This window comes from Lathyrus oleraceus, chromosome 6 (genome assembly GCF_024323335.1).
Source record: "Lathyrus oleraceus cultivar Zhongwan6 chromosome 6, CAAS_Psat_ZW6_1.0, whole genome shotgun sequence".
In the NCBI taxonomy this organism is placed as follows: Eukaryota; Viridiplantae; Streptophyta; class Magnoliopsida; order Fabales; family Fabaceae; genus Lathyrus; species Lathyrus oleraceus.
Window position 1 is genome coordinate 112,015,013 of NC_066584.1, and position 17,968 is coordinate 112,032,980.

The window sequence follows — 17,968 nt, forward strand, 5'->3', positions numbered from 1 at the left end:
ATTCAGAGAGAGAAAAAATTTCAAAATCATTCTTTCACTATCCCATAGTTTCAAGACATCACGCGCTAGTGTTGTGCGTGAACAAATCTGAAATCTTGGTGATGCGAGACTCATAAATTCATGAAAAGACTCATGTTCAACCTTCCGAAAAGGAATCTCCATGTTTATGAACATCTTAACCATTGCTCTTCTAATGGCTTCTTGGTCAAACTTGACAATTAAAGGAGAGCCAACATGTTCTTCAACACTTGTCATAGAAGATAATGTCCTTTGCCTCTTGTAAACAAGGCATCTCGATACATGAGCATGCATGGAACTAGTTCCATTATTATACTTAATTTTAGTGTCACAGTATTTGCACGAAGCTTTTTGTTCTTCTTCCGACGATACAATGAAATGCTTCCAAACCTCTGAACGATTCCTTCGCTTCTTAGTGTGAGGAGGTGGCATTTCATTAGAGATTGTAGGTGGAGGGGTTGAAACTATATTCTCGGATGTTGCATAAGTTGTACCAACATTAGTCATCTTGATTATGTTAAAAATAGGAAAACAAATTATGATAAAAAAAACACACAATTGACTTTATTTTAAAACAAACATTTACATTTATCCACAACGCCAATTTATGTTTTATAGTAAAGTTTGTGAACCACCTCACGGTCTTTTTAATGACCAGTCACAATGTTATTGACATCAATCTTTATGGTGTGAGATCCATGAACAAATATCCTAAAAAGGCATGAACATTCACACCATTTGACATCTGTCTCTAGGACTTTTTCTCACCTTCACCCCAACTGTTCAACATGTTTTCTATACATACTTTTTACAATAATATATCTCAACAAATGATGGCTACTTTGATATTCTGATATGAATATGACATTTCCTTATTCAATTGGTATGTATGATGCTGTTATAACAAACCTGCAGATCACACTTCAAGATATAAATATTAGTGAACAGGTCCAGGCTCTAATATCTCCAGCATTACTGATGAGCATTCATCAGTAGTAGTTTAAAACTCGGACCGCTTGACAGAAATGTTACAGTAACACTCCATGAGCCATCGTTACAGAATTGAACATATGGAGAGAAACAAATAGAACGGAGGCCTATAGCTTACTACAAAGGATTCTCCTCAATGTAATCTATGTGATATTATTTGATCTTGATACTCTTTAGGGGAAGGGGATGGTGTGTTGTAAATAAGTTCTGTATCTATTGATTTGATTTTTATTATTGTGCATTTAGAATACCCAAACCATGACTTCAAACTACCAAAATTCAAGGCCAAAAATGTGGTGTTATAACATCTCATTTTATCCCTAATTCACATGGAGGACAATTCTAATTATACTCCCTAGAAGTTATCTTTCTTGTGTATGTTTCCACTCTGAAATAGCCCATCTGTTTGCAAATCAACATTTCAATAACTGCTGTTACATATCACATTAATTGAACACATTAGTAACATTCTACTTAACTATATTGACCCTATTTTCAAAGGGATTCCCACTCCTCGGCTTGTTTGAAACATAGTCAAACAGATTGTTTTAAAGGACATACCTACCACTAGTAGAGACACCTAAGTAAGGAATGGTATCATGTATGACTTACCATATCTACATTGCAAAGAAAAACAATTAACTAATCTGTTTTGCACTCACTAAGTTGGGGGAAAAAGGAGATCCAAGATTATTGTAGCCCGTATATGGAAAAGGATAAGGTAATGTTTTGTTAGTAGCTAGTTACTAGTTTTATTTTGTTCTCCTTGTCAAGGATTAAATCTATGACCTCCAAATCCTTTATAACCCTAAGCTTAACAACTAGTTGAGCTACCCCTCACTCAGGTTCCACATAATGTGATCAATTCTTGTCTACACTGGAACAAACACCAAAGTAGTAACAGCAGGAGAGACACAAAAAGATGTGAAAACCACATATCTTATGGTAAATGCACGATGATGAGATAAATGATTGGGGTACAAAATATGCAAACAAATAAAATATGACTTTCATTCTAAAGTGCAATCACCTTCCAACAACCAATCTTCTCAATCATGAACCACCCTTAGTATAGAATTATGTAACAGGGAATATCCAGAATCCTATTACTAGTCAAGAAATTCCAGAAACAATTCACAAATATGCTTGGGAAGTATGTGATATTTCTAGGATCTGATGGTGATTTATATAGTTGAAACATAACCCTAGGAAGGGGAGGGACATGATAATATACTGATATAATATCAAAGGATGATTCTGGATTAAGGTCATGGGGCTGGCAGCCAGAAATATGGGAACTCAAAATTAAGATAATTGGTGGTTGTGTGGTAAAATAGCAACCATAGTCAGCAACAGCAACAAAATCCCCATATAATAATAATATATAAATAAATAATATTCAATTGTCTATCAACCAATCAATACCCATCATCATTTTCACCAACCTCCAATTACTTTTTCTTCATTATATCAATATATGAATAGAAGACATTGAAACTACTCCTGGATGAAATGGCTACGGAGAAGAAAAAAACAAAAGAGGTAATTGATATAGAGAAACTTCCAGAAAGTTAAAGGAAACTCTTACCGGGGCGACGACGAATCATACACAGCTTGAAGTGAAAAATCCTTTATATTAGAGTTTTCGTTCACAATGTAATTTAAGATATCCACTAGGAGCCAAGTGTTCCTGCAATTTTTTGAATTGGGGCATGTTAGAGATTGTAAAGTGGGAGCAAAAAATTATGAGTGACAAAGTAATGATATAACAAATTCTGGGCTAAGAAAATAGAAGATAGAGATGAATACTTGAATATAGCTACTGTAAACCTCTCCCTTGATGAGATTGTCTGCAATAACACAAAAGACACCTGTCTGTAGAAACAAAAAATCATTCAACAATTGCATTATACTCATCCTTATATGCACTCAACAATTGATAATATTGAATTTGGTATTTCCAAAATCAATACGATAACACAGAAAGAATAAAGGCACTGTGATGGAAAGTTAAGATGATACTCACAATGTAGCTCTTAGGGGAATCAATGCCGTCGTCGAGAGACTTACTTCAAAGCTTTGATTGAGATGATTCCATGAAACCCTAAAATCCTAATTTTGAGTTGCAAGTTGAAGGGTTTGAGAAGAAAGGGTTAGGGTAGGGATTTGGGAGAGTTTCTGAAAAATCATACGATGCAGGTTTTGATGAGTTTGGAATTTGAAGAATGATGAAGAGAAAAAAAAAGATGAAAAAAGTTTGGATTTTTGAGAATTAGGGATTATGAAATTTGTGTTTTGGGTTGATTTGAAATGATTATTGAAAAATGGTAACCGTTTACTTGATCCGATTTGCAATAATGGTTACCGGTTTTTTTTTTAATTTGATAAATGGATCACCAATTTTAAAATATAATTTTGGATTGGGTTTTAAAGTTTTGATTGATTTGGATAGGAATTTGGTTCATGGTTATTGGTTATTTTGCACACCCCTACATGAGACGTATCCGCTAAGATAGTACATCCTACAAGATGTAACATGTATACCCTAGCGGTTACCTCATACATAGAGTGTTGCACTAGTGATTAATACATATCCTAGAGCCAAGAGAGACAGAAGTGAGCACCCATGTTAGCCTTGAACTCCTCCAAGATCAGCCTTGGTGTAACCGCCAGAAACTACCCATCCACCATACACGCAATCTCTTGGAAAATGATATAAGCGATGAAGAAGTTATCTTAAAGGGTAATCGTCATCTCACCAAATGGAAGATGAAATAAGGATGTCTCCTTATATCACCACTTAACAAAAGTAGACAACAGTGGAACTCCAAACATGGTGAGGGAACAATCCACCAATGGAAGCATGCCGACAATAACGAGAATCACCCTGACCTCATCTGGCATCAACTTATTAGAGAATTTCTTTAACTTCGTCCCATGGGTGGGTACCTTCAACGGGCGCGATCCTGTAACAAATAAAGTATAAACCAACAATTACTTTCACTTAAACAGTAATAAATTAAAATAATTCAAATTAAAATAATTATACATCTCCTTACAATAATCTAAATGCCACATGATCTGCATACCTAGTGAGCAAGGTAAGATTAATAGGCCCTCAAGAGAACCTTCCATTTGTGTGTACATATGACTCTGTATCAGCATGAGCCACCACCTCCGTATAATCTACAACATGAACCTTTGTATAAGTATGATGATGGACCTCTGTATCAGCTTGAGGAGAACCTTGATATCATCCTAAAGAGAAATCTCTACATCATCAAGAACAGAAACATCTGGCTCGATACCGAGATCTCAGGCATGTCCAACTCTACCACCTTTACGCTGTTGAGTGTTGGATAATCGAGACTGCTCTATCTTATAGCGAGAACCAGTGAGGCTACGATACCAATCTTAAGATGCAACTTCTCTTGGTCATCTTTACCGCCTCCACCAAAACATTATGCAGCTGCTTTCTTTGCTCTATTGGTCAATTTAAAAACAATCTTGTCGGTGTTTCCTCTGGTCCTCACCACGACAAAAAAAATAAACTGCTATTTTTTTAATTTGAAAATTACCATGTATTTACCAACACTTTTAAAAAATGTGGTATTCTATATATGTATTTTCACCGCATTTTTGAAATTGTCAGCATTACACATGTTTGCTTTTTCTAATCGACAATTTTGAAAATGCTAGTAAAAATGCATGTAGACTACCATATTTTAAAAAAATATCGGTAAAAATGAATGTAAAATTTTGAATTCAACCGAATATTTTAAAAATACTGGTAAAAAACATGTTTCTTTTTTTGCAAAAAGCCCGGTATAAAAACAAAATTGAATGTATAAATGCATAAATTTATAAATTTAATAAAAAAAAACACTTATTTGTAAATATACGGTAAAAACTTAAAAAAAAAAAGCGATAGAAAACTATTTTTTTCAAAAACTCAAAAAAATATATTAATAGTAAAAGTTGTAATTTTTAAATGTCATGATATTATGATAAAAGTGCTATTAATAGAGTAACAAATCTAAAGAAATGAGTGTGAGGTAAAATCCTCCCATTTGACTTGCATACCAAATTTGGTGACCCAATTTAAAACCCATTTTAGAAAAGAACTTCTTTTCGTTGAATTTTTTAAAATAAAACTTCATCATAAAGCATTTAATGCGAAGAACAAACTAATTAATTATTAAAGAAAAATAAACAAACTAAGATGCTTTAATCAGATACCCACGTATTCTCATAATTTTCAAATTATTTATGGACAAATTTGAGTCAAAAATACGAACAAATCTTTTAATAATTTATTCAAAAATTTTGATAACAAATTAATTTTTAATTCACATATTTAAATTGTTGATATGAATTTTTTATTGATTTTTTTTTTAAATTAACATACCGGATTTTGGGTCTTACTTTGTTGAATCTTTTAAAATTTTGACAATTTACATTTAATAAGAACTTTTTTTAATGGTATTGAAAATTTCAAAAATATTGTTATATATCAGTTTCGGTGTATATTTTTTTTTAAAATTTTTAAATTTTTGTTTTTAAAATTTTGGTATTTCTTCAAATTTTATCAAAAAATCATTAATTTTTTCAAAAATATCAAAAACATTCAGTATTTTTTTTAAAATTCCCATAAAGACAATAGAAAATTTAAAATAATTAGTAAAAAGATAAAAGTAATAGCAGGCGGTAAGTGGAAGTACAGGTTTAATTGGGGTGGGGTTAAGTCCTCTCGAATCGAAGGTCTAAAATAGGGCTATGTTAATAGAAAGCCTTTTATTTCAACTTTATCCATATCTATATCTAAATATCGACTGCTTCATTTCATGGGAAAGAAGCTTCTCATGCACAAATCAATCTTCTCCAAAATGAACTCACACTGCCACATACTACAATTACTTTAGTATTATGGTATCCTCTTACTTCACCAATGGAATCCGCAAAGACTATGTTTTGCTCCTCTCCACTTTTTACTCCAAGAATTCACCCCTGGAACACTCTTCCTTCATCTTCTTATACTTCTGGTAATCCTCTTCATTTCAATTTCAATCACTTTTCTGTTATGTTATCTTAAACAAGAATTAATTATACTAAATTGCTGTAACTGAAACGGCTATCATGCGGTTAGAAATTCAGTAATGTAATGTTATACATTGCACATTTTCAGCATTATCCTTTTGAAGTTCCAGTCATGTTTTTTTAACCTTATCCATAATTTTGAAATTGGAGTCGTTTCGTTGTGGAATGAGTTGTTCGGTGAACGGTGAAGTAGAGTCTGGTTCGGTGGAGCAAACTTTCAGTGCGACGGAGAGGGGCTGACCGAAAGGTTTGATAAGTATTGAACAGAATATGCAAAAGATATTTTGTTGTTAATAGCAGAATCAAACATGGCTTTAAATAGCCTTACAAATAACAGAACGTGCAAAGAGAAAGAGATAACTCCTCCTTATAATTAGGAAGGACTGGGTTACAGCAAAAACTAATTCAAACTTAAAACAAACTTCTACTCCTAATATTTAGGAACTTTATTAGCAACTAGAAAGACCAATTCTAAAACACGTAACTCTCAACAAATCCCTCCCATAAACTAAACATGCGTGCGGCATATTAGTTTATGCCCAAACTACTTCTAACACCAAGAGCTTCTCTGAGCTTCTCAAATTGATCCAGCTTCAATGGTTTAGTCATGATATCCGCTACTTGCTCGTTTGTGCCACAGTATTCAATATCAATTGATCCATCACGTGTAAGATTTCTTAGAAAATGAAATCTTACACCAATGTGTTTAGTTCTCCCATGAAAAACTGGATTTTTTGCAAGCTTGATGGTGGAAGAATTGTCGCAACGGATTTTAATAGAATCAGTTTGAGTACCTCCAATCTTCTTCAAAATTCGTTGCATCCAAATGCTTTGACAAGCACAAGAAGCAGCAGCAACATACTCGGCTTCGGTTGATGACAAAGTTACTATAGGTTGCTTTTTAGACGCCCAAGCCACAGCTCCACCACTTAGCTTAAATACATAGCCTGAGGTGCTCTTTCTATCGTCCAAATCACCGGCATAGTCACTATCCGTGTATGCCATTAATTCGTTTCTGCATTCTCTTTTATAAAAAATACCGAAGTCAACAGTAGCTTGAATGTATCTCAGTATTCGCTTAGCTGCTAGCATGTGCGTCTCCATTGGATTAGACATGAATCTACTTATGAGGCAAACACTGTACATTATATCTGGCCTTGTTACTGTCATGTACATTAAGCTTCCCACAATCTGCTTGAACAAAGTTTCATTCGCTTTTACTCCGTTCTCCTCTTTTGACAGTTTATTTCCAGGAACTATAGGATTTCTTACTCCATTACAGTTGCTCAACCTGAACTTCTTAAGTATTTCACCAGCATATCCTTTTTGGCTGATGTAGATGCCATTGACACCTTGATGCACTTCCACCCCCAAAAAGTATTTCATCTCTCCAAGATCAGTCATCTCAAACTCGGTATGCATTGAGCTTTTAAAATCTTGCATCATGAATAAATCGTTACTTGTAAAAATAAGATCATCAACATAGAGACTTACAATCAGAATTTTGTTGTGTTCACGTTTCTTTACAAATAAAGTGTGATCATCGCAATTCTTTTCGAACCCTTCTTTGATGAAATAGCCTTCAATCTTACTAAACCATGCTCTTGGGGCTTGTTTCAAGCCGTAAAGAGCTTTGTTTAGTTTGTACACCTTGTTCTCCTCTCCTTTCACCTCAAAACCTTGTGGTTGAGCAACATAAACGTCTTCGGTGAGTTCCCCGTGCAGGAAGGCACTTTTAACATCAAATTGATACAACTTCCAGCCATTTCTTGCTGCCAATGCGACCACCATTCGAATAGTGTCCCATCTTGCTACAGGTGCAAATACTTCGTCGTAATCAATCCCTTTTTCTTGAGCATACCCTTTGGCCACCAGCCGCGCCTTACACTTGTCAATCTCTCCATTTTCGTTCAATTTAGTTCGATACACCCATTTTACTCCTATTACTTTTGCTCCCACGGGAGCCTTTACGAGCTTCCAGGTACAATTCTTTTCTATTGCCTTAATTTCAAGGTCCATTGCTTCCCTCCATTTTTTTGATTTCACTGCTTGTTCATAAAACAAAGGATCAGCGGATATATGTAAAGCAAAATTTTGTACCTCATCTTCGGAGAGTCCTTCTCCACTTGTGTAATCATCTAGATATGCCGGAGCCTTTCGCTCTCGTACAAGTGGGGTTGCTGCATCAATACCATAAGTGGTATTTTCATCTGCTGTGTCTGAACTTGAAGAGGTTGTTGCATCACCAGAGGTGACATTCTCATCTATTGTACCACCTTCATCTAAATTTGCTTCTTCTTCTTCTTCTTCACTTTCTTCATCTTGATTGAAGTTTTCCTCATAAGCTTCACCCCAATCAAGTATATCCCTTGTCTCTTCTTTTGTACTCTCCCAATCCCATCCTTCATTTTCTTCAAAAATCACATCTCTACTGATAGTGATTTTTTTCGTAAAAGGATTGATCATTTTGTAACCTTTGGACTCTTCACTATAGCCAATCAGAACCTGCTTTTGGCTTTTTGCATCTAATTTTAATCTCTTTGCATCTGGTATATGCACATTTCCAACACACCCAAACACTTTGAAATATTCAACATTCGGTTTTAGATCACTCCAACATTCTTCTGGAGTTTTGTTCTTCAAAGAAGCAGTTGGACTCCGATTGAGAACATGACACGTCCACTTCACAGCATCTGGCCAAAGCATTTTGGGCATGTTTTTCTCTTCAAGCAAACATCTCACCATATTGAGGATAGTACGGTTTTTGCGCTCCGCAACTCCGTTTTGCTGAGGCGTATATGCTGTAGTGAGCTGTCTTCTTATGCCTTGTGTTTTGCAAAATTCTGAGAATTCCTTAGAGTTGAATTCTCCTCCTCTATCTGTTCTCAGGCTGCACATTGATAAACCACACTCTTTCTCTACCATTATTTTGAAATTTTTGAAAGTCACAAAAGCTTCACTTTTCTCATTTAGAAAATAAACCCACAATTTCCGACTATAATCATCTATGAATGTTAATATGTACCTCTTTTTACTGTACGAAGCAGGCGAAATAGGGCCGCATATGTCGGAGTGTATGAGTTGCAACTTCTTTGTGGCTCTCCAATTGCTCTTCTTTGGCATAGCTTCTCTTTGTTGTTTTCCTAACATGCATTTTGTACACCTTTTTGTTGGAATTTTGATGTCTGGCAGCCCTCGAACCATCCCTTTATTGTGAAGCAAAGCTAGATTTTTATAGCTCAAGTGCCCATATCTTCTGTGCCAAATTTCACTTGGCTCTTCAATTTGTGTGTTGAAGCAGGAAGGTGATTTTAAAATGTTTGCAATAACAACAAACATTTTATTTGCTGTCATTATGCTTTCCATTATAACACCATGAATAGGATGATACAATTTGCAAACTCCATGTTTGATAGTAATGGTGATGCCTCGCTCTTGTAACTGACCTATACTGAGCAGGTTATTACGCAATTCAGGTACATAGAAAACATCACTTACAGTACGAGTTTGACCTGCAACTTCTAGCTTGATTCTTCCTTTCCCCATCACCATTAGCTTGGAATCATTTCCAAGTTTTACAGAATGCTTAAATGTTTCATCAAGCTGTGTGAACCACTCTTTGTTTCCTGACATGTGGTTTGAACATCCGGAATCAAGAAACCAGATCCCTTCCCTTTTGCCTTCGTTGAGGTCAGCCTGCGCCATTAACAACATTTCATCTTCATCATTGATCTCGGCATAGTGAGCCCGCTTCTCTGAACTACGACATTCATACTGAAAATGTCCCAAATTGTGACATTTATAGCATTCAACAGCAGATTTGTCAAAGAATTGTCTGCCCCTGCCTCTTCCTCGACCCCTAAACGTGCCTCTGCCTCGTCCAACTCGCTCATCATGTGTAACTTTCAATGCTTGATCTTCTTCTACAGATGATTTCATCCTTTGTTCATGAATTAAAAGGCTACTTTGGAGTTCATCCACAGTTAAGATATCAACATTATTTGATTCTTCAATCGAACATACCACGTAGTTGAATTTTGTAACTAAGGATCGAAGAATTTTCGATGTGATATCAGCTTCTTTGAGACTCTCACCGCATGCTTTCATCCTCTTGGCAATTGATAGTGTTCTTCCAAAATAGGCATTGACAGTTTCCCCTTCTTTCATCTTCAGAATTTCGAATTCAGTTCGTAGGGTTTGGAGTTGTGCTCTCTTAACTCTTGATGACCCCTTAAACTTCTGCTTCATTGAATCCCAAATTTGTTTGGAAGTATCATCGTTCAGAATTGTTTCCATAATTTCTCGATCTATGGCTTGATAAAGGTAATTTTTCACCTTCTTGTCTTTCAATTGTTGTTCTGCGATAACCTTGTTTTCTGCTTCTGATGGCTCTCTTCCGGCTGGAATCTCAGTTATTCCATCTTCTACTAGGTTCCAGTATTCCTTTGAACGAAGGAAATTCTCCATTAATTTTGCCCAGTGTTCATAGAAGCCATCAAATTTTGGAATGGCTGGTTGCACAAAGCTACCATTGTTGGTACTTTCTGCCATCTCTCTTTACACTCTTCTCACGTGTTTCTCTCACACTCTTCTCACGTGTTTCTCTCTCAATCAAAACTTTTGATAAAGCTCTGATACCAATTGATAAGTATTGAACAGAATATGCAAAAGATATTTTGTTGTTAATAGCAGAATCAAACATGGCTTTAAATAGCCTTACAAATAACAGAACGTGCAAAGAGAAAGAGATAACTCCTCCTTATAATTAGGAAGGACTGGGTTACAGCAAAAACTAATTCAAACTTAAAACAAACTTCTACTCCTAATATTTAGGAACTTTATTAGCAACTAGAAAGACCAATTCTAAAACACGTAACTCTCAACAAGGTTAGCACTCCATCGGGCAAGCGAGCGAGAGAATGAAAAGTGATGTGAGTGAGAATTGATTTGAATACCTGAGAATAACACACTTTTTCTCTTATATAATGGGAGCGGTGTGTTGTGTGGACAGGACGGTTGATAATGCTTCAGGAGGCAGAGTTGTGTGTTTTAGGTGAGAATGGGGGAACTCCTGTTCCCCGCGTTCGCTTAGTCTTTAGGCCTTCGTCTTGGCCTTTGTGAGCGGCCGAAAACATAGCTTTGTAACTTTGTATGCATCTTATATTTGTAATTGTATTATATTCTTTCAAATTTGGATAATGAATTTCATGTATGTTTGGGCTATTTAGGATTTCTTATTTCAATTTTAAGTTTTAACCAAGCAACCAATTGGATGAACTCAATTAGTTGATGAACTTCCGTTAGGGTCGAATTGATCAGGAGTGCTCGAATTCGATCCCTAACCTAGAAGTCTTAAAGAATTCAGAATTAACTGAATTGAAAATGTGTATAATGCCTGTTCATAAACCTGCAGTTTTGATGCTCCGGGAACAAGTTGCACCAACTGTCACATCATGGTGTACTAGTTTTTCGGCTCAGAATTTTCCTACTTCAGTTCTTTTACAAGATCAGTGTAATGAGTATAGGCCTCTATTGCATATTTCAAAGAAAGACAAGACATGTCAGGTTTGAATTTTATTGATTTTCTGTCAATTATCAGAATTAGGTTTCTTCCTTCATATTTCTTAGTCTGTGTGTTATCAAATCAATTAGAAATAGAATTGTTTGATTGGTAGTACAAAACATACAAGGATAATCACGTGAACTACTCTTATGATTTTCGACTAATATGCTCCTACGACTCGGATTTACTTCAGGCAACATTAAAAACAAGGCAGATGGATATGGTTTCGGTTCAAGAAGAGAATGACACCGGCAATGCTGTTCAGGTGGCACATGACTTCAGGAAGCGCCTGCATCTCTTGCCTCGTTTAGAGAACTTGTAAGATAAATAAACTTGTTCTTCCATGTTAGTTCAATCGGTTTGTAATTCGTAACTAGAAATTGTTCCAATCCTAAGCTGTTGGTTTATGAATTTGCAAATGATATACTGCAGATTAACTTCCTCACGAGCAGGAGAAGTCGATGCTTCTTCAACTCTACAGAATGCAGATAGTTTGCAATGTAATGCAGTTTCTCTTACTAGGAAAGCTTTTCCTTCCTCGAAACAAGCAGCCTCGATAGCCGAAGACTTGAGTTCGATTAAAGCTGACGAGGATGCTGACAATTCAATTTCTTCTGGGTTAGTTCTATTTTCATGGCCAACTCTAACATCCTTACTTTATTTTTCCTGTTTTTAGGTTAATTTCACTTGGAGTTTAATGCCTAAACTAAAAACTTCGCTTCAGTCTAGCCTCTGCCAATTTGGCTGAACCTTCACTTGGAAGAAATAAAACCATAAGATCAACACGGCATCGAGAGAGACGGGCAAAAGAGAGAATGGTACCGAAATCGAAAGTTAAAGTCAGCGAAACTCAGCTTACCGGAAAGGATGCCGCACAGGAAAAGCTTCATGTACAGAAGAAGACAAATAAAGGGTTGAATCAAAACGATCCCTTGAACTTGTTCTTGCAGAGTCCTGAATCAAAACAACTTTTGACTTTTGAACAAGAGTCTCAGTTGGTTGTTCAGATACAGGTGTGGTTTTTGTTACACAGAATTTCGGGCTTCCTTAAATGAATGAGATGGCATATTGATGTGGAATATTTAACAGGAGCTATTGAGATTGGAAGAATTGAAGACAAGTCTTCAATCTCAATTTGGAAGGGAACCAACTATGGCTGAATGGTCTGAGGGTGCAGGGCTTAACATTCGGAAACTAAAGGCGCAACTTCGTCATGGTAATAGAAGCAGAGAAAAATTGATTCAAGCAAATTTACGCATGGTACACTACATCGCTAAAAGTTACCATGGACGCGGTCTCAATCATGAGGACTTATTGCAGGTAGTTTTAGACATTCCATCACCCCATTATAGCAAGAGTTTGATTTTGATTCGGTGACAGTGTAAAACAAATCACAACCAAGCATATGCGTGACTTGAGGAATAATTATATCTTTTACATTTTTGTTCTCCGGTGCTGCTGCAGGAGGGAAGGACAGGTCTCATAAAGAGTGTTAAAAAGTTTAAACCCCTATCCGGGTGCCGATTTGCTAGTTATGCATACTGGTGGATAAAGCAAGCTATAAAGAAGGCAATATATCATCATTCCAGGACAATCCGTCTACCGGTAAATTTAGTTTAAATATAAGCTTCACACTTTTTATGTGATTTATAGGGAACAAGAATTGTGTTTCTATTGCATTGCGAGCATCAATATTATTTTGGTATAAGAAACCTGTTATTATCTTCAGGAAAAGGTATATAACAAACTTAGCAAGGTATTGGAGGCAAAGAAGTTGTACATGGAAGAGGGAAATATTAACCCAAGCAGAGAAGAATTAGCAAGAAGGGTAGGAATTTCAGCAGACAAGGTTGACACTTTGCTATTTGTTGCAAGAACTCCAATTTCTATGCAGAAAACTGTGGGAGCTGACACAGATACAACTTTCCAGGTATTGTATGCTAGCTAATGTGATTTTCCAACTTGATAAGTTGTCGATTCTTACATCTATGATGCTTAACATTGAAAATGAAAGTCGTTTTTAGGCATTTCAGAAGTAGTGATCAAACTGAAGTTACTGTTTCTATGGCATGTGGTTTTTGTTCACTTTTTGAAATAATCAAAGAATTGACATTCTGTTGTTCCTTTTCATTGATTGAAATGGTTTTTCCTCCTTGTATAGAGGGAAACAGTGCTTAAGTTAGCCTTAATTTCTTTCAAACTTTTGTATTAGTAGTTACAATGTGATTCCAACATAGGAATTGGAATGACTATCTTCATTTTCATATAATTGCAGGAGATTATTGCTGACACTGCAATCGAGAGCACGGACATGAGTGTTTCAAAACAGCTTATGAGACGACATGTTCTCAACATTTTAAAAAACTTACGCCCTAAAGAAAGAAGGATAATTCGGCTAAGATTTGGTTTTGAGGATGGAGAACAGAGATCTTTATCAGAAATCGGGGAAATATTTGGTTTCTCTAGGGAAAGGGCCCGTCAGTTGGAGAGTCGGGCACTCTACAAACTCAAGAAGTGTCTTGTTGGTCAAGGACTCGATGCCTATGCAGACTTGCTTATATAGAGAAGACACCAAGGTTATGCATTTCATTTTATATGGCCGAGTCTCACCGACTTTTCTGGCTAGATTTTGAATTATAGTACCTAGATTGAGTTTTGAAAGACGAATTTAACCATAATCTGCGGCAATTAAGGAAAAATCAGACAGTATAATGAGAACCATTAGGCTGGCAGTTGCAGAAGAAATCGAAGTATTAAACCGGCTGAGACTTATACAAATGAGAATATCTATACAAAATTATTTTAATGACATTTATTCCAAAAGCTAAACATTAAATAAATGGTATTTATATATGTATAATGTGAATTTTGTATTATGTTGCTTATGCTAAATGCTGTCATTGTAATATTTCTATCTGCATTTCATTTATTTTCTTAAAATTATAGATTTCATTCATTTAAAGAATTTATCGAACAACTGTATTGATGTTTAGATATCAGAAACAAATTTAGACCATGCATTACAAAGCTAAATCAATACTATATCTACTAAATATAATTCTATTATTGATCTTCTTCAAACCACACTATTTCATTGTTGGAGGGAAAGGTGTGTAAAAAGTAAATCATCGAGGTTGAATGTCAACAGAAAGATGAATTTCAGAAGCCTCGTTGATATAATATGCATGAAGAGGGCGATCATTCACCATTTCAACGCTGAGACGATGAAGGGTGAAACTATCAAGAGGAATGCCCCAATATCTTGAAACTTTGCTGCGCAAGTCACTCACTTTATCAGTCTCCCTCACTCTCACATAGCCTTCGCTTCCACGTCCTAGAAACTTCACGAGAACGTGAAGTTTCAGGTCCGGTGGTAGCGAATCGACAACGAGAGTAACAATTTCTGTTTCGTCACCACGCAAGGCATAGAATCCTATCCTTTTCTCATTTTCCAACTCTATACCTTTATACCAGAGTTTTTGCCTGCATACTTCCACCTCCAACTCGTCATTGATTTTGCTTTTGAGATCAAAAACAAGCTCTGTCATCGACATTTCTATTAATGGTTCTATCTCTCCGCCGATTATCTTAAAATTTACCATTCTCCAAGAGCTTAAGTTTCTTACTTCTTTCTATAATAGTTAATACCAAGAGGGAATTGTGAATTGCATGTGTTGATCACTTTGGTTACATTTTCAAGAGCTGTTGCATGCGAAATTGATTGGTTTAGCTTGTAAAAATTGAGAAGCTGAACTAACAAGGAGTCACAAACCTTGTGCTGTTACAGTAATGTTGTGAACTTTGTGATATATTGATTGACATTTGATTTATGTGATTTTTGTTTTTGTGGTAAAGTGACATGTGCTATCTATAAGTAATATAATACTCTTTTACATCAACACACCATAAATAGATTTGTACTCTGATCCAAAAGTGCATAAGTAACTAGTTAAGTAATACTCATACCCTTTACTTGCTGGGCAACCTATAAGTACACCTTATATATTACCTTTGTTTTAGTTTAATAAGGTTAAATTTTAAAATAAATAAAAAAGGTTAAAAATGTAACAAAAGCTCAATTAAAATGTTTTTCATTAAAGATCTTTCCAACTAAAAATTATCAACTTTATCATTAATAAAATTATTCAACTAATTTAAAATGCAATATAATAAGATTAAAAATACAAGACATAATATTATATTTAAATAATGAGTAAATGTTACAGTAACTTTGAAAGAAATATAAAAAAAAAGGAAGTCCTTATTTCGGTTAGATTTAGATTTATTTTATTTTTGATTTTGTTAACACCTGGCAAATAGCATAATAAAAGACATAACAAAGAAAAGAAATAAAAACTAATATGACTTTTTTTATTATTTAAAAGTGCTTAGTTAATACACAATATGATCATCTTATCATTTAAGCTATTTTGTAAGTAACTTATGAGAATAAAACTAACTTATTATACATAAATATGAAATAAACTTTAGACATTAAATTTAATATCCTTTCTCGAACTAAAATATTTTTCATTTTAACAATTTTTGTATGATTAATTAATATAAATAAATTTATATTATTATCTTTCATTTTACAATTAAATAACTTATTTAAATTTAAATATATATTTAAATATATTTTATACTATATCAAATAAATTTAATCGGAAAAATATATCTTACAAATATCGTTAAAAATATGTGACACACGAAGTGCACAGATATCCCTCTGAAATTTGATAAAGTGTTTGAGATTATCTAAATCTTTTATCTTGTAAACTATATCAAGTACAATTTTAATGTTTTAAATTTCAGTGATGTTGCTTCCTATGAGTATCAAATCATCAACATATATAAATATTTTAGTAAAATAATTGTTAGTTTTCTTTGTGAATAAGAAGTAGTCGGACTTGAACTGAATGAAGCCTAATTTAAGAGTGAATGTTAACTTATTATTTCATTGTCAACTAGCAAGTTTGAGTCCATACATGAATCTATTAAGCTTGCTTGTTTTTGTTAGAGACTTTTAACCTAAGAGGGATTTTCAAGTAGACTTATTCATGTAAGTCACCATAAGAAAAGTAGTATTTAAGTCAAGTAGATGTAAAAACCAATTTAAACATGATGCTATAGGAAAAAAGGGAGTTCAATGGTTGTCATTTAATGACAAGACTAAATTTTTTATATGATACTCTATGTCTTTAGTTTGGTTGAATCCTTGGCAATAAGGCATACATTGTTTCTTTTTAAGGTGTCACTGGTTAGGAGTTTTAACTTGAATATTCATTGTTAGGGGAAAAAGAGTTAAGTCCCATATGTTATTGTTACTAAGGGACTTAAGTTCATTATGGACAACTTGTTGCTAGTTGGGGTTAAGGATGGCATAAGATATGATGTGAGTTTAATGGTTTAGGATAATTTAAGGTTAATTTTTTTTATTATTAGATAAGTTATTATAAGAAATGAAATTGGGGATAGGATAAAGAGGAGAATGAAGATGATTTACCTTGAGTCATTCCACAATGATAATCTTGAAGGTATGTTCTAGGTTTAGAAGTTCTAATGTATTTGCTAATGGAAGTAATAAGTTGATTGTTGGTGTTATGGGGTGAGGTGGACGTTGGATTTGTATTTTTGGGTGCAAATAGAGAATTTAAAGGTAAGTTTGGTTGAGAAATATTAGTGTTGTCTAGATATTCTAGAGACAAGTCATTATTTGATTTATGTATGATGTTAGAGTGGGGTTTATTTTTGGAAAAAAGGAAGAAATGTTCCAAAAAAAAATTATCTTTAGATATGAAGAGTTGTTTGTTGGGAAGGTCAAATAAGATGTGTCATTTGACACCATTTTTATTGCCCAAGTAAATACACTTGTTAAGTCTATGATCAAGCTTAGTTCTATTTTTTTTTTAGAACTAGAGATATACATTAAACATCTAAATACTTTTAGACTAGCAAAATTAGGATTGGTGTGAAAAAGCAAATTAAAAGGTGTTTGACAATGCAATAATTTTGAAGGAAGTCTAGTGATTATAAAAATGGCATGCGAAAGGGCATGATCCCAAAAAATGTTTAGGCAAATGAGGTTGAAAAAATAGAGCACGTGTTATCCCTAAGAGGTATTGATGTTTTCTTTCAACAATATCATTATGTTGAGGTGTGTCAATACAAGATATTTGATAATGTATTCCATGAGCCATGTAAATTTTTTTAAGAGTAAACTTTGAGCCATTATTAGACCTTAGTATTTTGACACAGGTTTGAAATTGAGTTTGATCATATAATATAAAATATTTGAGA

At 34.4% G+C, this 17,968-nt stretch overlaps 1 protein-coding gene across 1 annotated transcript; it reads left to right on the top strand.

Annotated features, from left to right (window-relative positions):
* The first annotated feature begins 5,783 nt into the window (after window positions 1–5,783).
* LOC127092835 (RNA polymerase sigma factor sigF, chloroplastic) lies at window positions 5,784–14,576 on the top strand. Its single transcript, XM_051031726.1, has 9 exons — window positions 5,784–6,050; window positions 11,519–11,670; window positions 11,862–11,986; window positions 12,101–12,286; window positions 12,393–12,681; window positions 12,758–12,988; window positions 13,133–13,273; window positions 13,398–13,598; window positions 13,944–14,576. The coding sequence occupies exons 1-9, from the start codon at window positions 5,957–5,959 to the stop codon at window positions 14,229–14,231; spliced, it is 1,707 nt and encodes a 568-aa protein (XP_050887683.1). The 5' UTR covers window positions 5,784–5,956; the 3' UTR covers window positions 14,232–14,576.
* Window positions 14,577–17,968: the final 3,392 nt, after the last annotated feature.

Coding starts and splice junctions, on each gene's coding strand:
- LOC127092835 (XM_051031726.1), top strand. CDS start 5,957: ATGGAATCCGCAAAGACTATGTTTTGCTCCTCTCCACTTTTTACTCCA. Junction 11,671..11,861: donor AGAAAGACAAGACATGTCAG/GTTTGAATTTTA, acceptor GATTTACTTCAG/GCAACATTAAAAACAAGGCA. Junction 12,989..13,132: donor ATCATGAGGACTTATTGCAG/GTAGTTTTAGAC, acceptor GTGCTGCTGCAG/GAGGGAAGGACAGGTCTCAT.